A 25,924-nucleotide genomic window follows, 5' to 3' on the forward strand; every position below is an offset into this window, starting at 1 on the left:
TGTAAAACAACTCCTCCCTATGGCCTTTCTAGTTATGGAGAATACAGACACATCAAGAAATATAGGCAACAAGAGCACCCAGGCTGCACTTACGCTTTCACAATGGGTGCATATCCCTTTCATATACAGTACTCTGCCCTCCTCCAGGTAATATAGATCACTACAGTACAGACCCGTTAACGCATGAATCTGCTTAACGCGCGGTAGCGCCATGCCCCCCAGTGCTATCTATTTAACACGCGAGACTCGTTAACACGCGGTACAGGAACTTGCTATGTAGAGCTACAGATTTGCTCATTAACTCACCGACATAGAAATCGACAAGAAGTGCGGAGCAGAAATGTGTTGTACGTCTTTACCGATATTGGTAAAGACGTATCACGCATGCTTAGTCATTGTCACGCTAGAAATATATATAATACAGTATATAGTAGTTATATAGTAATATATATACTACATTAGAAAATTTTAACCATAGGCCTAATATAATATATACGCTAACAGAAAAAATGCTTGGATGACTAGACACATTTTCGACGACTGGTTCCACAACAGCTTTGTTCCAGCTGTTCGTAAGCATCTGTGGCCAAAGAAACTTGAAGCCAAAGCACTTTTGCTACTTGACAACTGTCCAGGCCATCCTCCAGCCGAATCACTGGTATCGAGCAATGGAAAAATTCGAGTGCTATACCTACCATTCAACAGCACATCAAAAATTCAACCTTTACACCAGGGCATTATTCAGAATTTTAAAAACAATTATTGACTGGAGCTGATTTCGGTGATTGTGTCATGCAAGTCTTCAGGCATTTCCGAATTCCTGAAACAGTTAAACATGAAGGAAATTATTTATTTAGTTAAAAAAAGCTTGGGACAGAGTAAAACAAAAGTCCACTGAAAACTGCTGGATGAAGGCTCTCGGTGATGCCTTTTCTGTCAAAGATGGCTCAGACTCGGAAAACTCCAGCAGTGGCACTAATTCAGAGCCAGACTTTGAAGGATTTTTGGAAGATGACGTCCTACAAACATGCACACAGACAAAAGAGGATAAAGGTAAACTTCTCTTTCAAATGATAAAAGATTTTAGTTTGGATATGTCACCAGAAATCATTACCTAGTGGCTAGAAATGGATGATGATTGCCTGACTTCAGAATTTATGTCCGAGGAAGAAATATTAATGGGCTGCGAGGCTACGTCAGACCACGAAAGTGATGGTGAGGATGTCCTTGAAAAGGTCAAAATTTTACCCACAGAAGCCCTTAGTGCTGTAGAAACTGTTGCAAGATTTATGGAGGAGAAAAATGCGGAAAATATCGAAATCATTCATCAGCAGTGAATGACAGAGTTCATAAAGAAAAAAGCGAGAGCCAGAAAAAGCAGAAAATAATGGCGTTTTTTTCTAAGTGAATCATAGACATTTTTTTCAGCAGGGCCCTCTTAACCCACAGTCCGTTAACACGAGGTTGTGATGGCTTGACTCCCAACATCCGCGTGTAAAAGGGTCTGTACAAGCACCCTCTAGCCAGCTGGGCCGAATGCAGCTTCTTTACTGCTATATAATGGGTAAATATACATCTAAATGCTTTGAAATCTCTAAGCAGAGTTTCCTTCCACCAAAGAGTTAGTAAAAGAGGGAAGACTTCAAACTGCGGAAACTTTTAAAAGCCAAACAAGCAAGCAAACACCACAGCTTTCATTGGCTGTCAGAGTTCTGACCCATGACCCCTTCCCAGTCATGCCCCAATCGCTTCAGAAATGCTGCTAAAGGAACAAATTTAGTCTTATACCAGAGACTAAAAAGCCATGGTTAGTTATAAGAACACACCAATACAATTGCTAGTTCTGAATTCTGATAAACCCTGAAGCTACTATCAAATCCATTTAGAATTACAAGCCCATACATAAAGTAACCCTGACATATGACTGCATAAACCAAAGTCTGTACTCCTAATGCCTCTCCACAGTAATCATGCATACTGCATGCTGTCTATTACACTGCAATAATGCGACAATACGAGTATAAACAAGTGACTGTTAGATTGTTCCCCACAAAGTATCACCCAGGAAGAAAAAAGCACAGAAAACTGATTTGTATATGGAAACAAATGAGCCACTGTTTTTAATACCCATTTTGGTGAGAACAGCTTATAAAAAAAAAAAAAGATTGTTATGCTTTTATTTTTAGTCTTGATTACATATGCAGCTGTCATTTAGAGCTAGCATTAGAAAATGTATGTGACAGTGCCATCTAGAGGTCGTCACTGTGTCTCATGTTTCTTAAATGAATGAGCTCCAACGTTTGGAAACAGTCTCTGAAACCAAGCATTTATGATGTCCCTTTATCAATATCTACAATACGTGAGCTTTTTAAAGACCCTCATATTGTTTGTGAGAATCTATTTCTTAAAAAAATCGCACTGAGTACAAAATAGGCTCTGAAAAGTATTATGGAGAGATGCTAGTCATAACATTTGAAACAAACTTTAGTAATTGTTTCCACTTTCCCACATGTCCTCAAGAAAATCTTGTTCATAGGTCAAATTCCATATGTGATCCATATGTGTGAGATTTTTTTGGTGAAAATTTGAGGGGAATCTGGGAAGTTGTTTCAGCTATGGAATTTAAAAAAAAGAAAAGAAAAAGAAACAATTCACGTTTTAAAAAAAGTTTACTTGGAAATTACAACATATTTCAAAAGCATTTTAACCTAGGAAGGTACAGAATGTTGCACTGAAGAGCCCTTGATCAGTTTAATACTGATATCTGTCAAAATTATAAAAAAAAAATTGCAGTCACTTTTTACTGCTGAAATGTTTCCAGTCTAGAAATACATCACTAGTAAACACTGTTTAAAATAAGCATGTCATTTAACTGAGGTCGCATGATTTTACACACACACACACACACACACACACACACACACACACACACACACACACACTCACTCACTCGTTTTTATAGTATTTCCTCCACTATCTGTTAAAAATCCATCCTGTACTCTCCTGCTCACCGGCTAAAACCGGGTCATGACTTGCATCTACTACTGTAGCTTTCTTCTCCAGCCTTATTATTATTATTGTTAGTAGTATTAGGGTAACATCTAGGAGAACTAGTCATGGACCAGGACCCCACTTTCTGAGGTGCTTTCCTACAGCTCGCCCCTCCTTCCTCCAGCTTATAAACACTGCTGCTAAATTAATCACCATTCACTGTTCTAGCCATATCATTCCTCCAATTATTTCAAGTCCCTTCACTAGCTTCCTCTTTTTCTGAATCAAAGTTCTAACTCTTGTCCTCATCTTCAAACCTCCACACAGCTCCGCCCCTCCTTACATTTCTACTTTCACTTCCTTTTAATACTGGCCTCACTCCTCTAACTATGACCTTTTGTGTTTGTGTTGTGGTTTGTTCCTGCTTCCCTGCCAACCTCTCCTTACACTGTGCCAATTAACTGTCCTCTCAAATCCATTTCTTTTGTGAAGTCTATGCGAGATAATCTTTTTACTAACTAGGTCTTCTTGACTCTGGTTTAAGCAATACCTAAGGTGAAGATTTATCCCTGGTCTACACTAGGCGTTGAGGTTGAATTTAGCAGCGTTAAATCGATGTAACCCTGCACCCGTCCACATGACGAAGCCCTTTTTTTCAACTTAAAGGGCTCTTAAAATCGATTTCCTTACTCCGCCCCTGACAAGGGGATTAGCGCTGAAATCAGTTTTGCTGGGTCGAATTTGGGGTACTGTGGACGAAATTAGATGGTATTGGCCTCCGGGAGCTATCCCAGAGTGCTCCATTGTGAGCGCTCTGGACAACACTCTCAACTCAGATGCACTGACCAGATAGACAGGAAAAGGCCCACGAACTTTTGAATTTCAATTTCCTGTTTGGCCAGTGTGGCAAGCTGCAGGTGACCATGCAGAGCTCATCAGCAGAGGTGACCATGATGAAATCCCAAAATCGCAAAAGAGCTCCAGCATTGACCAAACGGGAGGTACGTGATCTGATTACTGTATGGGGAGAGGAATCCGTGCTATCAGAACTACGTTCCAGTTTTCGAAAAGCCAAAACATTTGTGAAAATCTCCCAGGGCATGAAGGACAGAGACCAAAACAGAAACCCGAAGCAGTGCCGCATGAAACTTAAGGAGCTGAGGCAAGCCTACCAGAAAACCAGAGAGGTGAACGGCCGCTCTGGGTCAGAGCCCCAAACATGCCGCTTCTATGATGAGCTGCATGCAATTTTAAGAGGTTCAGCCACCACTACCCCAGCCGTGTTGTTTGACTCCTTCAATGGAGATGGAGGCAACATGGAAACAGGTTTTGGGGACGAGGAAGACGATGATGAGGAGGCTGTAGATAGCTCACAGCAAACAAGCGGAGAAACCAGTTTTCCCGACAGCCAGGAACTGTTTCTCACCCTGGACCTGGAGCCAGTACCCCGCGAACCCACCCAGGGCTGCCTCCTGGACCCACCAGGCGGAGAAGGGACCTCTGGTGAGTGTACCTTTTAAAATATTATACAAGGTTTAAAAGACAGCATGTTTAATGATTAATTTGCCCTGGCATTCGTGGCTCTCCTGGATATACTCCCAAAGCCTTTGCAAAAGGTTTCTGGGGAGGGCAGCCTTATTCCATCCACTATAGTAGGACACTTTACCACTCCAGGCCAGTAGCACTTACTCGGGAATCATTGTAGAACAAAGCATTGCAGTGTATGTTTGCTGGCGTTCAAACAACATCCATTCTTTATCTCTCTGTGTTATCCTGAGGAGAGTGATATCATTCATGGTCACCTGGTTGAAATAGGGTGCTTTTCTTAAAGGGACATTCAGAGGTGCCCGTTCCTGCTGGGCTGTTTGCCTATGGCTGAACAGAAATGTTCCCCGCTGTTAGCCATGCGGTGGGGGGAAGCAAAATGCAACCTTGGAACGAAAGCACATGTGCTATGTATGTAATGTTAACAGCAAGGTTTACCGTGAAAGAGTGTACCCATTGTTCTATAAAATGTGTCTTTTCAAATACCACTGTCCCTTTTTTTTTTCCTCCATCAGCTGCATGTGTTTCAAGGATCACAGGATCTTCTCCTTCCCAGAGGCTAACGAAGATTAGAAGGTAAAAAAAACGCACTCACGATGAAATGTTCTCTGAGCTTATGCTGTCCTCCCACACTGACAGAGCACAGATGAATGCATGGAGGCAGACAATGTCAGAGTGCAGGAAAGCACAAAATGACTGGGAGGAGAGGTGGCGGCCTGAAGAGAGGGCTGAAATTGAAAGGTGGCGGCAGCGTGATGAGAGGAGGCAGGATTCAATGCTGAGGCTGCTGGAGGATCAAACTAATATGCTCCAGCGTATGGCTGAGCTGCAGGAAAGGCAGCAGGAGCACAGACCGCCGCTACAGCCCCTGTGTAACCAACTGCCCTCCTCCCCAAGTTCCATAGCCTCTTCACCCAGATGCCCAAGAAGGCGGTGGAGGGGCCTCCGGCCACCCAGCCACACCACCCAAGAGGATTGCCCAAGTAACAGAAGGCTGGCATTCAATAAGTTTTAAACTTTTAAAGTGCTGTGTGGCCTTGTCCTTCCCTCCTCCACCACCCCTCCTGGGCTACCTTGGTAATTATCCCCCTATTTGTGTGACGAATTAATAAAGAATGCATGAATGTGAAGCAACAATGACTTTATTGCCTCTGCAAGTGATGATCGAAGGGAGGTGGGGAGGGTGGTTAGCTTGCAGGGAAGTAGAGTGAACCAAGCGGCGGGGGATTTCATCAAGGAGAAACAAACAGAACTTTCACACCGTAGCCTGGCCAGTCATGAAACTGGTTTTCAAAGCTTCTCTGATGCGCACCGCACCCTCCTGTGCTCTTCTAACTGCCCAGGTGTCTGGCTGTGCGTAACCAGCAGCCAGGCGATTTTCCTCAACCTCCCACCCCGCCATAAATGTCTCCCCCTTACTTTCACAGATATTGTGGAGCGCACAGCAAGCAGTAATAACAGTGGGAATAGTGGTTTCGCTGAGGTCTAACCGAGTCAGTAAACTGCGCCAGCGTGCATTTAAACGTCCAAATGAACATTCTACCACCATTCTGCACTTGCTCAGCCTGTAGTTGAACAGCTCCTGACTACTCTTCAGGCTGCCTATGTATGGCTTCATGAGCCATGGCATTAAGGGGTAGGCTGGGTCCCCAAGGATAACTATAGGCATTTCAACATCCCCAATGGTTATTTTCTGGTCTGGGAAGAAAGTCTCTTCCTGCAGCTTTTGAAACAGACCAGAGTTTCTGAAGATGCGAACGTCATGTACCTTTCCCGGCCATCCCACGTTGATGTTGGTGAAACATCCCTTGTGATCCACCAGTGCTTGCAGCACTATTGAAAAGTACCCCTTGCGGTTTATGTACTCGCTGGCTTGGTGCTCCGGTGCCAAGATAGGGATATGGATTCCGTCTATGGCCCCACCACAGTTAGGGAATCCCATTGCAGCAAAGCCATCTACTATAACCTGCACATTTCCCAGGGTCACTGCCCTTGATATCAGCAGATCTTTGATTGCGTTGGCTACTTGCATCACAGCAGCTCCCACAGTAGATTTGCCCACTCCAAATTGATTCCTGACTGACCGGTAGCTGTCTGGCGTTGCAAGCTTCCACAGGGCTATTGCCACTCGCTTCTCAACTGTGAGGGCTTTTCTCATCTTGGTATTCTTGCGCCTCAGGGCAGGGGAAAGCAAGTCCAAAGTTCCTTACGCATGCGAAAGTTTCGCAGCCACTGGGAATTGTCCCAGACCTGCAACACTATGCGGTCCCACCAGTCTGTGCTTGTTTCCCGAGCCCAGAATCGGCGTTCCACCGCATGAACCTGCCCCATTAGCACCATGATGCCCACATTGGCACAGCTCGTGCTTTGAGAGAAGTCTGTGTCCATGTCCTCATCACTGTCGTCACCTCACTGATGTCGCCTACTCACCCGGTTTTGCTTTGCCAGGTTCTGGTGCTGCATATACTATTGGATAATGCGTGTGATGTTTAATGTGCTCCTAATTGCCAAAGTGATCTGAGTGGGTTCCATGCTTGCCATGGTATGGCGTCTGCACAGAAAAAAGGCGCGGAACAATTGTCTGCTGTTGCCCTGACGGAGGGAGGGGCGACTGACAACATGGCTTACAGGGTTGGCTTACAGGGAATTAAAATCAACAAAGGAGGTAGCTTTGCGAGAAACTGAATGGCCACCTCAAGGATAGAACTCAAAACCTCAATGATAGAACTCAAAACTGGGTTTAGCAGGCTGTCGATTTCACAGAGGGAGGGAGGAGAAAATGAATACAAAACAAATCTGGTTTATTTCTTGTTTTGAGCCATTTCATCTATCTTTATACATCATGCTGGCAGCAGACTGTGCAGTACAACTCTAGCCATTGTCACCTCCTGGGTGCTCGGCAGAAGACGGTGCAGTATGACTACTGGCCATCGTCTTCTGCTGGCTGCAAATTAAAAGACAGTGCACTGTCGGTAGGACTCAATCGCCATGAGATGAAACGAGGCAAATGACCTGGCTGAGTCACTCCCATGTGTGCCCAGGCGCCCGGTTAAAAGAGCACCCAGGACTACGTCGACGACGGCTACCAGTCATACTGCACTGTCTGCTGCCAAAAGGCAATAAACTGCTGTTTAGCAATGCAGTACCATGTCCGCCAGTATCCAGGAGACATATGGTGACGATTAGCTGAGCGGGCTCCATGCTTGCCATGGTAACTCAAGAAAAAAGGTGCAAAAGATTGTTTGCCCTTGCTTTTATGGAGGGAGGGAGGGAACAGGGGCCTGACGATATGTACCCAGAACCACCCGCGACAATGTTTTAGCCCCATCAGGCACTGGGATTTCTACCCAGAATTCAAATGGGTGGTGGAGACTGCGGGAACTGTGGGATAGCTACCCACAGTGCAAAGCTCCGGAAGTCAACTGTTGCCTCAGTACTGTGGACACAGTCCGCCGACTACATGCACTTAGAGCATTTGTGTGGGGACACACACACTTGACTGTATAAAAACGCTTTCTACAAAACCGACTTCTATAAATTTGACCTAATTTCGTAGTGTAGACATACCCTTAGTCATGGGTATTTTTAGTAAACGTTATGGACAGGTCACGGGCAATAAACAAAAATGCACAGCCTGTGACTTGTACATGACTTGTACAATAAATATCTGTGACTAAATCTTAGCTGCTCTGGGGGGCGGGGCGGGGGTGATGCCAGGGCACTGCTGCTGCTCTGGGGGGTGGGACCACAAGGTGCCGCTGCTGTGTGCATGCATGTGCGTTTTGCCTCCACTGCTCCGGGGCACGGGGAGGGAGAGGGCAGCCCGGGGCTCCACCGCTGCTCCAGGGCTGCACCCAGAACCACTGCTGCACTGGCAGCCCCTAGGGCCAGCTGCCCAGGGCTTTCTGAGCAGCAGCCGTTGTGACTGGCTGTGGGCTCAGCCTCACCTGCTGCTGCAGAAGTTATGGAGATCCCAGAAAAGTCATGGAATCGTGACTTCGGTGACAGACTCACAGCCTTACCAATATCCTAGGCATCTTATTTTTCAGAGTTTGATTGAGATCCTTGGATAAGCATCCTGTCCATTGTAAAGCACTGTGTGTACTCAGTGTGCTATACTTCAGTGGAATACATACATTTGAGACACAAATGTGAAACTTTATTAAAATAAACTATTCCCAGAGGGAAAAAAAGCTGCAGTTATCATTGTAGCACCTAAGCAATGTCATGACTTAAGTGATAGGCTGAAAAGCCTAATAAGGTCTTCAGGAAAGGACTTACGAGAGACTCTGGGGGAGGATAAATAGGGAAAAGAACAGTAGCAATCTTATAATGTGGGGAGGGAGGGTCTATTATAGACCACCAAATCAGGAAGAGGAAGTGGATAAGTCATTCTACAAGTAAGTAACAAGATTAGCTAACACAGGAGCTAGTAATAATGGAAGATATTAACTTCCTTGTTATTTGTTGGAAGACTATCGCAGAAAAACATAATATGTCCTGCAAATTCTCAGCACATGTAGGGGACAGCTTTCTGATTCAGAAAGTTGAGAAAACAACTAGAGGGTCATCCCATTTTGGATCTCGTTTTGACCAACAGGGATGAATTAGTTGTGAACGTGAAGGTGGCTGGGAACATGTGAAGAAGTAATCATGATCTTACAAAATTCAAGATCCTACAGAAAGGAGGACAGGAGAACAGTAAATCAAGAACACTGGACTTAAGAAACATGGATTTCAACCGACTCAGGGAAATAGTAGGCAAGGTCCCATGGAAACACCACTTAGAAGGAAAAAGGGTCAAAGGAGGCTGTTTTTTCCTAAAAGATGTAAAACTAGAGCCTCAAGCTATTCCAAAGCAGCGAAAAGATAAGAACAGCCAAAGGAGGCCACCGTGGCTGCACAAGGAGCTTTTTAGCTATCTAAAAACCAAAAGGGATACATACAGGAAATGGAAGGAGGGCATGTCACCAAGGAAGTATACATGGTGTGGCAATGCACCTCCTTCGTCTTACCAGACTTAGCACTCCCCCCTGATGGTGGTGGGCCTAGGGTAAATCAGCCCCACTCTGGGCAGTATTAGCCTTCCCCCTTTTGTGTTCCTTTGGCCGTATTTTCAGGGTAGGGCTCAGGGTTGGCCTAAGGGTTGATCCTCCAAACAAAAAGGAAACAGTCTCACAGACTCAAAACCAAAGCAGTATACCTTTCCCTGCCTCCTCGCTGGGCCAGGGTATCGTCCTGTTGTTTGCCCCATCGGTGTCAGTCCTTCCCCTAGCAGACACTCAGGTTTGGATGTTTCCCCTGTGGGAAGGAGCACAGCCTCTCATCCTGGAGAAGTTTATTTCTCCATTGCCATTAGTCTGACAGCAGTATCTCTCTAACCCCAGAGGATGGGATTTTAAAGGTCTCAGGCAGCCCTTAACTGTATTCAGGTGTCCCTAACTGACCTGAGGTAACCCCTTCTCAGCTTGTAGGAAAAAGGGCTTTTAATATTTTAGGGCTAAAATATTGGCCTTCCAGGACCCTTTTTGGCTCGGTCTTCACAGACAAGGTCAGCTTCCAGACTACTGCACTGGGCAGCACAGTATAGGGAGGAGCGGAGCAGCCCTCAATGGTGAAAAACTGGTTAAGGACAATTTAGAAAAGCTGGACATGCACAAATCCATAGGGCCGGATGCAATGCATCCAAGGGCCCTGAGGGAGTTGGCTGATGTGATTGCAGAGCCATTAGCCATTATCTCTGAAAACTTGTAGTGATCGGGGGAGGTCCCGTACAATTGGAAAAAGGCAAATATAGTGCTCATTTTTAAAAAAAGGGAAGAAGGAGAATCCGGGAAACTACAGAGTGGTCAGCCTCACTTCAGTCCCTGGAAAAATCATGGAGCAGGTCCTCAAGGAATCCATTTTGCAGCAGTTAGAGGAGAGGAAGGTGATCAGGAACAGTTAACACAGATTCACCAAGAGCAATGCCTGACCAACCTGATTGCATTCTATGATGAGATAACTGGCTCTGTGGATATGGGGAAAGTGGTGGACATAATATACCTTGACTTTAGCAAAGCTTTGGATACAGTCTCCCACAGTATTCTTGACAGCAAGTATGGATTCAATGAATGGACTATTAGGTGGATAGAAAGCTGGCTAAATCATCGGGCTCAACAGTATGATGCATTAGGTAAATGAAGGGAGTTGCATCTAATTTCCTGCATACCAAGACAAAACTGTATCCATGAATGCCCTAGTAATTCTTTAACCAACAAGAAGTCCAGTGGCACCTTAAAGACTAACAGATTTATTTGAGCATAAGCTTTCGTGGGTAAAAACCTCACTTCCATAGCTCTATTTTCACTCTATTCTCAAGTAAAAGATAGGAATCAAACTTCTCACAAGTATTTAGGAAGCCTAACTTGGCAGAGTGCCCTGGTACATGGTCTCATATTTCATAACAAATAATCAACACTAGCACCAAGATGATTTTCAAAGAGGAAGCAGAAGAGAGGCTGTAATGACATTACATTGATTTTTCAAATAGAAACCAACTAAGCAGAATTATTGAATCCTGGAAACACAAATAAATAACTTAAATGTTAATGAATAATAAAACAAGTGAATCCGTGTCACTAAGTCTTTAACATTCACTTAATCTATTACTACTACAATTAGAATTGTGACCTTGTTAAAGTGGCTGACACGGACAATAAAGGCTATTTGCATATAATGAACACATTAGTTTTTTAGATCTTGAAAGCTCTTGAAATGGCTCCTGGTCTCATATCAATTGCAGCCACGTGAGTCACTGTCAAAACGTTCATGTGACTGGCATTCAGATGTGGAAAGCAAACACACAAATTCTATTTAGCATAAGATGAGGAATCAAGAACTGTCTACCAGAGAAAACCAGATATTTGGACACCAGCTCTGCTTATCACATTAAATATTTAATTGTCTGATCAATATCAAGGTTACTTTCAGACACTGTGCTCCTCTATGGAATGCTGGAAATCTATTTTACTTAATGCAGAGGTGCCTTTTCCCAAAACAGATGAAAATCCATGTCTCCAAAAAGCAGCCTAACATTAAACTCTAAAATCTGAAAGTGAGGAAGTTGCTTATTATGTGAAGAACTTAATGGTTAATCATTCAGAAGTGCCACCCCACAACTGAGATAGTTATGGGGAAAAAACAGATTTTTTTCATCATCAGCAGTGCTGGTAGCCTGTACACATAAACTCTAGTGGATGGCATAAGAAAGGGACAGGGAGAAAGAGGGAAAGCAGGAAAGCATTTCCAGGAAGAAGACTCCTACAATGGGGTGGAAAAAAGCACATTTAAAATAGGGGAGAGGGAGACAGAGAAGAGTCCTAGGATCCTGCTCAGTGGGCTAGGCTAGTAGTGAAGATTGCCATGTCCCATTCTCTTAACTTGGGTTCTTTTTAGAGTTGAGACAGGTGTATCTATCTCTCCCCGCTCCCTAAGTGGCAAAACTACTTTTTGCTATATAGTCATTCTTAATATGTGCTTTTATATGTACACATTGCCACATTTTTACTTAATATATTATATGTAACAGAAAATTAAATTATCTTCAGCAAGAGCTAAGAGAATGATAGGTGAAAATCTTCAGAGTGCCAGATCTGAGGTGCCAAGAACCTACAAGTTCCACATTCTGCTTCACAATTAGGAGGATAAGACTTCTCAAGTCCAGTGTGTTGCTAAATTTTCCATAATATTAGAATACCCACAATACTAACCAACATAAACAATCTTATTGGTGTCGAACAAGGCTACATTTTCTTTTTTGAGAAGTGATAGGAACTAGTAGACTCAGCTCAGGCTAGGGACCAGGACTCCCAAGTACATGCCAGTTATTTACCTATTCACTGTGTGACTTTAGGCAAGTCATGTAACCTCCATAACTCCATTTTCCTATCTTGAAAATGGAAATAGCACTTACCTTCCTCCCTTGGGTGTTTTATGGGGAAGTGTTTTTACAGCGCTTAAATGGAAAAAGGTAGAGTGCTTTATAGGAACCTATTCTAACAAAAACTATTTAAGATTACACTACATCAGCTAAAAGAAAAGGAGGACTTGTGGCACCTTAGAGACTAACACATTTATTTGAGCATAAGCTTTTGTAAGCTACAGCTCACTTCATTGGATGCATTCAGTGGAAAATACAGTGGGGAGATTTATATACACAGAGAACATGAAACAATGGGTGTTACCATACACACTGTAACGAGTGATCACTTAAGGTGAGCTATTACCAGCAGGAGAGCGGCGGGGGGGAGGGGGGGGACCTTTTGTAGTGATAATCAAGGTGGGCCATTTCCAGCAGTTGACAAGAATGTCTGAGGAACAGTGTGTGTGTGTGTGTGTGTGTGTGGGGGGGAATAAACATGAAGAAATAGTTTTACTTTGTGTAATGACACATCCACTCCCAGTCTTTATTCAAGCCTAAGTTAATTGTATCCAGTTTGCACATTAATTCCAATTCAGCAATCTCTCACTGGAGTCTGTTTCTGAAGTTTTTTTGTTGAAGAATTGCCACTTTTAGGTCTGTAATCGAGTGACCACAGAGATTGAAGTGTTCTCCGACTGGTTTTTGAATGTTATAATTCTTGACGTCTGATTTGTGTCCATTTATTCTTTTATGTAGAGACTGTCCAGTTTGACCAATGTATATGGCAGAGGGGCATTACTGGCATATATCACATTGGTAGATGCGCAGGTGAACGAGCCTCTGACAGTGTGGCTGATGTGATTATGCCCTATGATGGTGTCCCCTGAATAGATGTGGACACAGTTGGCAATGGGCTTTGTTGCAAGGATAGGTTCCTGGGTTAATGGTTCTGTTGTGTGGTTGCTGGTGAGTATTTGCATCAGGTAGGGGGCTGTCTGTAAGCAAGGACTGGCCTATCTCCCAAGATCTGTGAGAGTGATGGGTCATCCTTCACGATAGGTTGTAGATCCTTGATGATGCGTTGGAGAGGTTTTAGTTGGGGGCTGAAGGTGATGGCTACATCAGCTACATTTCATGATAGACTGAGGCCTAGTCTACCCTATAAACTTACATCGGCATAACTATGCCACTCAGGGGTGTGAAAAATCCACACCCCTGAGCAATTTCGTTATATCACACTAACCCTGCTGTAGACAGCACTATGTCGATGAGAGAGCTTCTCCCGTCGACGTAGCTACTGCCTCTCGTGGAGATGGATTAACTGTGCTAATGGGAGAAGCTCTCACGTGAGCATAGTAGGGTCTTCTCTGAAGTGATACACTGGCACCACCGCAGTGTTTTAAGTGTAGACCTGCCCTGATAGACTAATTAATTTGATCAATGGAATGGTAAACATTAGCCCTGAAGCTACAAATTTTACATTCTTCAAACAAATACATTACTTGCATCTCTCTTCCATACATACTCAAAAAGTATATACAAGGAATGAGACTACGACCACCTGGTGAGAATCCCACAAATAGGTTACTTTTAGCCATCCAGATTAAGCTGTAAATTAATTTACATACCTGAAAGGATTGTTTTTTTTAAATTCTGTTTGAAAAGTGATTTATCCAAATGAAAAGATATGAAATCAGTATGTTACAATAATCACACGTTCTGACTCATGAAAGGAAATACAGGCAGTGACAAACAACTCAGGCTGTTCACTTGTCCCAGCTGAATAACTCTGCAAGACTACATCTAATTGCAGAACATTTCAAAGACTTAAAACCATTAGACATGATTAGGGGCTTGGCTACACAGGAAAGCTGACCAGAATAGCTATTTCAGAATAAACTATTCCACAACAGTTGCCTGTGTGAATACTTTACTCTGGAATAAAAGTGATTTTATTCCAAAATAATTCCTCTACCTCAGATGTACCCACAATAAAACTCACATTTATTCCAGAATAGAGTCTTCATATGGGAGCTAGTGCAGAATAGCTTATTCTGCAATGGTTAATCTGACCATTTTCCCAGTGCAAACAAGCCCTTACACCAGAGGTGGGCAAACTATGGCCCGCAGGCCATATCTGGCCTGCGGGCGCCTCCTGCCCGGCCCCTGAGCTCCTGGTCTGGGAGGATAGCCCTCGGCCCCTCCCCTGCTGTCCCTCCTCCCACACAGCCTCAGCGTGCCGTGCTGCCGGCTCAATGCTCTGGGCAGCCGGGCAGCGCAGTTGCAGAGCTGTGGCCTGACCCAGTGCTCTGGGTGGCGTGGCTGTAGCGCTGCCAGCCACTGGTGCTCCAGGCAGCACAGTAAGGGGTCAGGGAGCAGCGTGGGGTTGGACAGAGGGTAGGGTAGTTCAGGGTGGTGGTCGGGGGTGTGGATAGGGGTCGGGGTGGTCAGAGGGCAGGGAACAGGGGAGTTGGATGGGGCAGAGGTCCCAGGGTGGGGGGCAGTCAGGAAGGATGGTGGGGGGTTGGATGGGGTGGCAGGAGGCAGTGAGGGGTGGAGGGTCCGCGGGTGGTCATAGGACAGGGAGCAGTGGATGGGCTAGGGCTCCCAGGGGGGGCTGTCAGGGGGTGAGAAGCGGGGAGGGGAGGGTTGGATAGGAGTCAGGGCCCGGGCCATGCCTGGCTGTTTGCGGGGAGACAGCCTCCCCTAACCGGCCCTCCATACAATTTTGGAAACCCGATGTGGCCCTCAGGCCAAAAAGTTTGCCTGCCCCTGCCTTACACACTGAATCCAAGACGACCGGTTTTCTGCATTTAAATGTAAAGCAACTGGGAACGAAACATAACCATATGTATACGTCTCCCAAGTGCCACCATTTCAAGAATAATTAGTTTAATGACAGTCATTAATACCCATTGTGATGCTGGCAGGCCAGATGCTAGCTCTTGACTAGGCTGCAGGCATTAGTTAAGCACTCAGAGCTGGAGACCAGAACAGGTCACTTATGTTATTTTGAGCAAAACTAAATATTGGTCTTATAAGAATGTATTAAGAAAATATGTAAGTTATGCTTTATACCTTTGAAAATGTTTGTTCTAAACTTGTGAACTCAGGCACTGGATTCATTCCCACTGCTCATCCAGAAGGGCTATCAAAATCAAATGGGCCACAAAAGACCATTGCAATACAAAGGATTGATTAATGGCTCTATCACACCCATGGAGGAGTATGTGCAGAAGGATGTGAAAATTTTCCATCTTTTTGGCTGGTCTGAAGGGCCAGAGATTCTAAATTGGAGAAGAGATCCCTAGTTTGCCCTGAAACACACTTTGAATTGACAGATCACTACAACTCTATCACTCTTAGGATTTAGATGGCAACAATTTGTGTGTAGATGTTTGCTTGCTTTAACCTGTAAATAACTCTCATTCCTTTTTCCTAGTTAATAAACCTTTGGATGGTTTGTTACAGGATTAGCTGCAGGCATGGTCTTTGGTGTAAAATCTAGGGCACCAGTTGATCTGGGGTAAGTGACTCGTGTCTTGAGATTAGCAGCAATCTGAATGTGGAGTGATTTTTGGTTTATGTGAGCATTTATCATGAAGTCCAATTTGTCTGGGTGGCAAGATAGGCTAGAGAGTCTAAGGGGACTCTCTGGACCTCCATGTTAAGACTGGTTTCAGAGTAGCAGCCGTGTTAGTCTGTATTCGCAAAAAGAAAAGGAGTACTTGTGGCACCTTAGAGACTAAAATTTATTAGAGCATAAGCTTTCGTGAGCTACAGCTCACTTCATCGGATGCATCCGATGAAGTGAGCTGTAGCTCACGAAAGCTTATGCTCTAATAAATTTGTTAATCTCTAAGGTGCCACAAGTACTCCTTTTCTTCATGTTAAGACTGTTACAGTGATCTAGGAGTTCTCATTTGTTACTGACTTGGTGAAAACTAATTATAGAACAGATCACCGATTTGGGGTGTCCACCCTGTTTTTGACAATCTGCCCTCAGGTAGGCTCTCACAGTCATGAGCCACTCCAGACAGCATGACATCCATGACAGCTTGAAAGTTTTGTAATGAAAACAGATTTAGTAAATTAAATTGGTAGGTTCTAGCAAATTAATTTAGCTAACTTTTATCTAAGAATTTTTACTTAAAGCAAAGACATTTCAGATATTTAAATCAAATAATTTGACTCTCTTCACATGCTACAATGACAATACAGCAAAAATACAGGGCAAACACACTGAAAAAGGCAACGTGCTCAGGTAACTGAACCACAGTATTTAAAACAGGAGAAAGCAGAGTTTCTGTACAAAACCATAGCAAAACTAACAGTTCTTATTTTACACCCATCTACAACAACTTCTGCAAAGTATCCATGTCATGATTATTAGTTCCCAAATCTTTTCTGCACATACACAACATTAATAACAGATATATCACCATTTTGGCAGTGTGGGTTTCCTTTTCCTTCTTCTTTCATTAAAAGCATCCAGTGAGGTCTGGACCTTTATTTCAGAGTACAAGAGAATTTCATGAAACCAATACTTTGGCTAGGGAATGTAGCAGGGAAAGACTGCAATGAAATTCTGATGTCTCAGTTATAAATTCCTGACTCTTTGGGAGACAAAAAGTCCTTAGGTATATGTCTGAGTTAGGACTGGGTGGCTCCAGGGAAAGTCAGCAAATGGTGTCGATGTCCCTTTGCTACAAACAGGGTATGTCATTTCTTAGAAATGGACTTGAGTACTCTGACTGAATTTGTGGCAGAAAATGAATATTTTAGCAATGACTAGTGGGAAATCATGGAATAATATAAGCAGCTGTTTCCTTTTATTCTTGGAAGACACAAGCAAGAGATTGGTTTTCCAAAAACAGTAACCTAAATGCTATGTATTATTATCAACAGTTTTCATCAATATGTTATATCACTGTCTTTACATAAAGATCTTTAGGATAAAATATTCTTACAATATTAAGAGTCTTACTGTATAAGTTTGTTTCACTGTGCAACACTTAAAATGAGCATGTTGTATTCAGTTTTGTTGAGCATTTAGGGTCACTGACACATAGCTAGTAAAACAGACAATATGGAAATACTTATCAGTCAAGAGATTGGTTTCTTAATATACCTGAAACAGTGCACTACATCAAGATTGTAAACAAAGCAAGTAACATTTCTTTCTTCAAATCAGAAGCAGTAGCTAAGTTACTTTCATCTGATGCCATTATTGTTTTTATATATTTGTTTAATACATCTCTATATACATCACTATATTTGTAGAGGTCTTCAGAAATTCCAAAATGTGATGTTTTAAATTGTTTGAGAATTTTAGTTCAACACTCAAAAATAAACAAATTCTGCAATATTTTAAAACTAATTTTGCCCTATTAAAATGCTCCAATAAATATTAACTTTGCTCTTGGTCTATTATTGAGTCACCAGCCCCAAAATGAGTATAGCCAACATTTTAAGTTATAGAAAGGTTTTGCTGTCAGTTCTGTAAAGGTTTTGCTGTCAGTTCCTTAATCATCTCTGTGTAAATGCTGTTTTGTAATTTCTTAGAACAACACCTGTCAGTGAATCACATATACCTATGCTTCCTACAGAGACAGGACACAGCAGAAAGGCTATTCCTCTCCCAAAGATCCTCTCTTATGGAAGCAAATCACTGTCACAAAAAGCTGTGCTGCATAAGAACTTTAGTCATATAAAGCCAAGGCCTTAGAAATACCTAATAGAGATTAGATAATATTTTTATATCTGTGTAGCCTAGTTTATGACAGCATCACCACATGCAGGGGAATCAATATGTCAAGCAATGGGAACTAGATTAATAATAAATTGAAGTAAATATGAAATATATTTATATGAACAGGCACCTATTCAATGTTCTAGCATCCCTGCCATAATTTACAAGAACAAATTACATTGATCCATGACCAATATAAGTGAACTACTCACATGTCACTATATCTCTATTCAAGGAAACACAGAAATCCAAGAGCCAAGACAGTGTTGACGTGGGTATAAAAAGAATGGGGGGAGGAGGGGAAGGAGACAAGCTAATTATAAATTATGTTTAATGATGTGTTTCAGAAAAAACAGTAACACGACCAGTCACTAGCTTTACTGCTCACTCCCCACAACTCCCCTAAAACACAGAGTATATTTTCCAACAAACAAGTTTCTGTTTGTTTTGTAATGTTATTCAGAGGCCTGAATAGTATTAACAATATTTCATTTGTAACTGGGTGACATCAGCTACTGGTAGCAACGGGACTGGAGGGAAAAAATAAAAAATCAAGTAGCCTCAAATTGTATTATCTGGTTCATTCTGTGTAGAGCCAGTGGTAATGATCCTTAATAAAGAGTTACTGACACTCGAATGGTTCAATTTAACCCAAAGTACAGAAAGTTGAAGGCTTTATGTAGAAACAAAAGTTTAAGAATTTTGTTTCTAGAACAGGATCTGTAGATGTGAATCCATAAATAAAATGCAAATTGCTCTTTATATAGCACCTTTCATCTGAGGATTTCAAAATGGGTTATGAACATTGACCAATATTCACAACATGCTTATGAGATGGGTAAATTGAAAATACCTCTTTATAGAATATTGCAACAAGAGAAGCTACTTCAAATATACATTTTTTTTAGATTCAACTTAAAAAAAAAAATAATGCCCATATAAAAGCATCATGATAATAATTAGATTTACAACACTAAATATACAAGTAAGTTAACTCTGCCAACAATTAGCCTTAGATAAATAAAGATAAATAATAATCTACTGGCTGAGATAAATTATTATTTGTATTACCAGGGTGCCTAGGATAAAAGTGGGAAACAATAAATAAATAAATAAATAAATAAAATCCATTCACCCCTAATTTACTGCCAGTAACATACCCTTAACTTTACCCCACAAATGGTTTTGCAGCATTTCTGAAGGTAATCAAATTCAGGGTATTTTCAAAGGGTGTTTTTTTTCCATCCAAAGTACCACAAGTCATTCAGTAACACACAGGTTTTCTATGAAAAACCCTCTTGTCAGAATTGGTCAAAATAACTTCCGAAACCAAGACAAAGAACAATGTGTATTTGACTCCATATAATTGAGAAAAGATTAAAAGTTGCATTCAAAGTGTAATTTTAACAAAGTATAATTTGAAACAGACCAGGTAATTCCTGAAAATCAGGTTTCTAATAGAAATTCTTACAGTATCACTGTTAATGCCGGAACACAACTTTGCAGTGAACAAGACTTGCAAAACTTAGTGAAGTTTAAATCTCTTTTGCACCAGATCTGCACACAAGCAGAGCCACAACAGAAAATAAAGCTGTTTTAAATTCTAACAGTAAATATGTAACATCTAATCATAATATGATTAAAAGGCACTCTGAATGCATGAATGAACTCATTGATTAGGAGCTTAAAGTCATGCCATCTGTCATGTCTGCAGCTACCACTAAAATTTACAATGAAGTATAACATTTGACTGAAACTATTACAGTAATTTGAGCATTCTTAATATACATATTATATATGATGGCAGAGAATACTTCCATAGGTTCTTATATAATTTTCTTTTATTAAAACAAAACCCACACTTTAGAGGCTGAAATGCTTGTAACAACTAATAGCTGAATGTTCAAGCTGCTGTCTAGGTGCAATTTGTAAAGTTGTGTGTAAAAAAGCCAAAAAAGGCTGAGAACTTAAAAAATTGATGGTAGCAGACCACAAAACCCAGAGATGATTCACCCTGGTGATATTCTGAATAAAAACTGGATAATTATCCCAGTGATAACTGAACCTGGTGATAATCTAAACAAAAGGAGCTCTCAACCATACTTGAAGCTGTTTTCATTGCTTCCCACTGACCTAACAGAATTTAAAAGCCTTGACCCACATTACACTTTTCTAGGAAATCTCCCAATAAGTGGAAGCAACAGTGGGAGCCCTAGTGTAGATAGGACACTTGCATTTTTACACTGCATCATCTAGTACTATCCTGATCAGGATTATATTATATGGTGATAAAAATGTAGGTACCTTGCCTACCTACAAAACACACCATTATAATTACACCAATGGTAGTGGAAAATTTCCCCCCACAAAAGGATGATAATAGAGTAGACACCGCCTCAGAGGGTAAGCAATAATTTTCCCCAAGTCATGTAGCAAGTCAACAGCAGAAGGAGAACCAAAATGCAGACCTTCTGATTCAGTCTCACTAGGCTACTCAGTTGTATTCCCTCTGAAACGAAGTGTAAAATAAAGCAAACTTCCCCTGATTAACTTCTTTCAGCAAGTACCAAGAATAAAACATTCTATTGAGAAAAATCTACCAAGAATCTGTAATCGGAATCGGCTTTGACAGTATAGCCACAGTAAGAGGCCACATTGCTGCATTAGTTAAAGTTTCTAAATAATAACTAATTTGCATTAGTTAGATTTTTCTAACTAATTAATGCACCTTAGCCATACTTATCGGTTAATATGTTAGCAATCTGCATTTTGAACCATAAACAGAGGAAAGGAAAGGGTGTTAAAAAACCCAAAGAGTAACTACTCCTTCCCACACACACATCTCTTGGAAGCCCTACTTGAGACCATTATAAAATAAGAGGTTTACAAAATGCTCTTTCCAATTTAGTATAACTCTCCTGCCCCCCTCCACAAATGGGAAGGAAGTGCTATTGCTCCCTGTTCTATGTCTGTCCCAGCAATCATCGCTCCCATAGCATGGCTGGAGAAAATTCATCCTTGAGCCTGCAGGAATTTATCCCACAGTCACACAACTGGGGATTCCGGGGGTGTCACTCAGAAAGGAAACAGGCCCATTGTTTCAAGTTAACAAGGATGGTGGTGAATAAAGGGGGACGAGGAGGATGAAAGTGCCTGGGTGGGAGGTGGGGATGGAGATGACTAGGGGTTGGGGTGAAAGGGGGTGGGGCTGAAAGACCAGGGAGAGGGAGGTGACTGGGTTGGAGGTGAAGGGGAGGGGATAAAGGACCAGCAGGATGGAAGTGACTGAGGGTGGGGTGGGGTGGGGTGGAGTGAAGGGGGGGGATGAGGGTGGAGCTGACAGGGCAGGAGAAGGGCTGAAGGACCAGGGCAATGGAGCTGACCATTGGCGGGATGAAGGATGCGGAGGATGGAGGTGACTGGACTAGGGTTTCGGGTGGAGTGAAAGGGTCGGGGCTCAGGAGGGGGGTTGAAGTGACAGGGGGACAGAGTGAAGCTAAGTGGGGGTTAGAGTGGAGTGCAGGGGAGTTGGGGATGCAGCTGAGTGGGGGTCAGGAGAGGGGCTGAAATACCGGGGGGATGGCGGTGACCGGAGGCGGGGTGGAGCTGACTGGGGCAGGGGGCGGCGCAGTAGAAGGCTTGAGGGGACCGGCGGGGTGGAGGGCGCGGAGGACTGAAGGAAGGACGAGGGGGAGAAGGCGGAGGGGACTGACGGACCAAGGGGCTGAAGGAGGAGGGCCGGAGTCCGGAGGGGGCGGGAGGATGAAGGGGTGGGGCTCAGGAGACCGTTGGTTGGAGGACGGGCGGCGGAGATGGAGGGGACCGAGGACGGGAGTCAGGAAGGGGCTTGGGAGGACTGGGGAGATGGAGGGGGCGGGGATCGCGGTGAACGGGGGACCCATGGGGAGCGCTGACCACCCCGGGCCCCTCTTACCCGCTCCGAGGCGGGGTTCCCTCCTTGCCGGCGCTTCCGGCCGCCTCCGCGAGCTAAACAAACGTCTCGGCAGCTCCCCAGGCTCAGGGGTCGCGACTCGCGGACAGGAAGGGAGGAGGCGGTGACCGCTGCACTGCGTCATAACATAGCGACCCAACGCAGCCCGGGGCCTACAGATCCCGGCATGCAACGGGCGAGGCTCGCGATGGAGACTACGACTCCCAGCGCGCACTTGAGGCCGCGTGGAAGCCTGGGGCTCGTAGTCTCGCCCGGGAGCCCCCGTCCGGTGCTGCACTCGGCGGGGACGGGGGGCGGAGCTCAAAGCCTGAGGCTGCGGCCGCGGGTTGGCCCGAGCCGGGAGGCTGTTACACTGGCAGCGAGGGAGGGGCTGCTGGGCCTCTCCCTGGTTTTCGCTCCCCCGTGCTCGCCGGGGGCTCAGCGCAGCCCCGGCCGCGCTGAGGTGAGAGGAGAAGGAGGGAGCTCCGGGGACGCGGTGAGAGGGGCCAGGAGGGAGCTGTACGCCGGGCGGGGGCTGCCTGTGCGGTCCTGAGGCTAGGACCGAGTCCCGGGGCTGGGAGGCGGGGGAGCAGCGGGACGGGTGGTGCTGGGTCCGCTGGGGCGGGGTTGTGCCAGGCCCAGTGGTGGGGGTTGGTTAGCGGGCGGTACCGGGCTCGCACGGCTCGCTCTCCCGCCTTTGCCTCCCCGCAGCCTCTACCCCGGACCTCCCCTCTGCGAGCGCTCGAAGGGGCTCCCGGCCCTGCTGGGTGCCCCGCCCTCAGGTCTCTACACACAGCCCTGTCCCCACTGCGGCGTGTGCAAGCGCTTGTGCAGACTGCCTCGGCCCGAGTGTAACACCGACAGACCCTGGTCCTTGGTGGGCGGGATTAAACCTGGGCCCTCTGGAGCTAAATGCCCGAGCCTCTACTGCGTGAGCTAAAAGCCATCTGACTCTTAGCTAAGACTCATGCGGCTCTGGGAAGAAGGATAAAGGAGTTGAGGCGCAAGTTGTGTCCTCGTCCCTCCTCCCTGTTGAAGGAAAAGGCCCTTCCTTTTCAGCTGGGGACCAACTGGCTAAGCGGCAGTTCTGCAGAAATGGACTTGGGGATTACAGTGGACGAGAAGCTGGATATGAATCAGAAGTGTGCCTTTGTTGCTAAGAAGGCTATCGGCGTATTGGGCAGCATTAGTAGAAGCATTGCCAGCAGATCAAGGGAAGTGATTATTCCCCTTTATTTGGCACTGATGAGGCCACATCTGGAGTACTGCATCCAGTTTTGGGCCCCCACTACAGAAAGGATGTGGACAAATTGGAGAGAGTCCAGCGAAGGACAACAAAAATGATTAGGGGACTGGGGCACATGACTTATGAGGAAAGGTTGAGGGAACTGGGTTTATTTAGTCTGCAGAAGAGAGAAGTGAGGGGGGATTTGATAGCAATCTTCAACTACATGAACGGGGGTCCCAGAGAGGATGGAGTGAGGCTGTTCTCAGTGGTGGCAGATGACAGAACAAGGAGCAAAGGTCTCAAGTTGCAGTGGGGGAGGTCTAGGTTGGATATTAGGAAAAACTATTTCACTAGGAGGGTTGTGAAGCACTGGAATGGGTTACCTAGGAAGATGGTGGAATCTCCATCCTTACAGGTTTTTAAGGCCTGGCTTGACAAAGCCCTGGCTGGGATGATTTAGTTGGGATTAGTCCTACTTTGAGAAGGTTGGACTAGATGACCTCCTGACAGAGCACCACATCCAGGAGGTGTGTGGGTTACAAAAGTGCTGCCACCTCTCCTAGCGTATAGTCAGAGAAATTAGGGGCCTACTTTTCAGAGGTGCCAAGAACCCACAATGTGAGCTGAAGTTGCAGAAGTTGTGGGTGGTAGGTCAGCATCTTTGAGAATTAGGCCCCAAGTGACTTGCCTAACATCCCAAAGGAAATCTGTGACAGAATTAACACTAAAACCCAGATTTCCCATGCAGGGTTTTATGGGTAAGGCAGTCTTTCTTCCAGACTTCAGCTACATCATTCACAGTTTGGTTAGCTGAGCTCAAGAGAAAATGAGAGTATCATATATGCTTATAAAAAACTTCCTAGTTACTGGGTTTGGAGGGGTTTCTGTAAGCATGTTCGCAAAAAGAAAAGGAGTACTTGTGGCACCTTAGAGACTAACAAATTTATTAGAGCATAAGCTTTCGTGAGCTACAGCTCACTTCATGCTCACGAAAGCTTATGCTCTAATAAATTTGTTAGTCTCTAAGGTGCCACAAGTACTCCTTTTCTTTTTGCAAATACAGACTAACACGGCTGCTACTCTGAAACCTGTAAGCATATTGGCAGTGCTGTCTTTCACAAATTGTTCCACCATTTGGCCATGCTAAATTTAATAAAGTCTTGAAGTATATAATTCATGGAATTCTAAATGTTTGTTTGTTTATTGTTGCTCACATCTGGAGTCCCTAAACAGTGCTGAGTTAAATCCTATGTCTATTTTTTATTATACTTAACTATGCATTGTAGGCACTTGTGTACACTCAGTCTGTACGTGGTAACTTCAGGAGGAAGTTTCCTTCAGGTTGCCTGGAGGAAAGCCAGAAGTTTGTGACATAAACGGAAAGATCAATGCTTTCCCTTCTAGCAGCAGATAGACATTCCCAGGTGGAAGGGTGGGGGTAGACGGCAAAACAATTTTACATTTCTCATAAATCATCTTATGTCAAAATATCTTACCATGTGAATTTAAATAGACAAAGATAACAGAAACAAAGCAGCAATCAGTTTGAAATCCCCTGGCTTGCTTGGCCAAAGAAAAGTTTTGGGTTTTCCTCCCCACTGTTGCCTAGAAAATCATCCTACACTCAGTATCAAACTTTAAAGTTTGGAATTAAGCTGCTTTAAAGTTTGGAATTAAGATGCAGTAGCAAAAATAAAAGTGGCTTGTGTTTTAAAATTTGGGAGTATGCTATATCTCTAATTATATCCTCCCTCTGAATTTCAGTTTAGGTTGCCCTGCCAGAAAGTGCATCTCTAACTCAGTAGGGGGGTAATTTTATTCAAGTCAGTGGAGTTTCATTGGGTATAAACTTGGCCCAGTGTACTTTGAAAAGAAACATTAATGCGAATCACAAGGATGACTAAGTACAGTCCTCTGTCAATGATACTGTTGCTGAGGAAACTGATAAATGGGGTTTAACAATGGCAACTGGAAGATGATCCTCTTTTAAGATGCTTCATGGGAGTAGATCTCTTACATATGCTCTGATACTTCACATTACAGGTTTGGTTCTTATTTAAAAAACAAAACAAAACCCCTCAAAATAATATAACTGAGGGACTGTTGATATCATCCTAAATGGCAAAATAATCAATGAGCTATAGCCCACGGTTGGTGGTAATAATTGTTTACAATAGGCTGTGCACATTCAGAGCATTTACAGGTATTGGGTTTCCCAAAGGCATCCTCTTAGATGGAGATGTCACTTTCCTATCACTTCATCACTCCCTTCCTGCGTGTGAAACCTGGGAGAAGTGTGTTAATCCATTTGTTTACCACTCCTGTACAATCCACAGGTTTAGAGGAAGCTTAGAAGAACAAAGGCTAGCTAGCAAACAAAAATAAAATGAGAGATTTGGAACCAGGGTGCTAGAATGGGGGGAGCCAGGGCCCCATCACTTTTAAAAGTGGGAGGGCTATGCTCTTTTTACCAGCTGTAAGGATGAGCAAAGGAGGGGAAGGGGGCAGAGAAGACCGGGCAGTGTGGCGGAGAGTGGAGAGAAGGGGTTGGGTGTATGGCCACTGTTTGGGTGC

The 25,924-nt window shown here is 44.0% G+C and overlaps 2 protein-coding genes across 17 annotated transcripts in view; one reads left to right on the plus strand and one right to left on the minus strand.

Annotated features, from left to right (window-relative positions):
- The window catches only part of TRAK2 (trafficking kinesin protein 2), a 72,751-nt gene extending 49,896 nt beyond the window's left edge, over nt 1-22,855 (minus strand). For 4 of the 13 annotated variants that reach the window (XM_043505592.1, XM_043505589.1, XM_043505583.1 and 1 more), the window contains exons 1-2: nt 1,115-1,270; nt 696-820 (exon numbers count right to left, since the gene is read on the minus strand). Coding sequence is in view for 2 of the 13 variants with exons in the window: in XM_043505591.1 (XP_043361526.1) it covers nt 22,126-22,267 (142 nt within the window). In the remaining 11 variants the exon portion in view is untranslated. Of the gene's footprint in view, nt 1-695; nt 821-1,114; nt 1,276-19,662; nt 19,749-22,125; nt 22,311-22,791 lie in introns of those variants that run through there. The other 9 variants (XM_043505590.1, XM_043505584.1, XM_043505581.1 and 6 more) reach the window with 8 other exon arrangements.
- Nucleotides 22,333-25,924, plus strand: part of STRADB (STE20 related adaptor beta) — a 33,716-nt gene continuing 30,124 nt past the window's right edge. For 2 of the 4 annotated variants that reach the window (XM_038422380.2, XM_038422382.2), the window contains exon 1: nt 22,440-22,618. The gene's annotated coding sequence lies outside the window, so the exon portion shown is untranslated. Of the gene's footprint in view, nt 22,619-25,924 lie in introns of all 4 variants that reach the window. The other 2 variants (XM_038422383.2, XM_038422381.2) reach the window with 2 other exon arrangements.

This window comes from Dermochelys coriacea, chromosome 11 (genome assembly GCF_009764565.3).
Source record: "Dermochelys coriacea isolate rDerCor1 chromosome 11, rDerCor1.pri.v4, whole genome shotgun sequence".
NCBI lineage: Eukaryota > Metazoa > Chordata > Testudines > Dermochelyidae > Dermochelys > Dermochelys coriacea.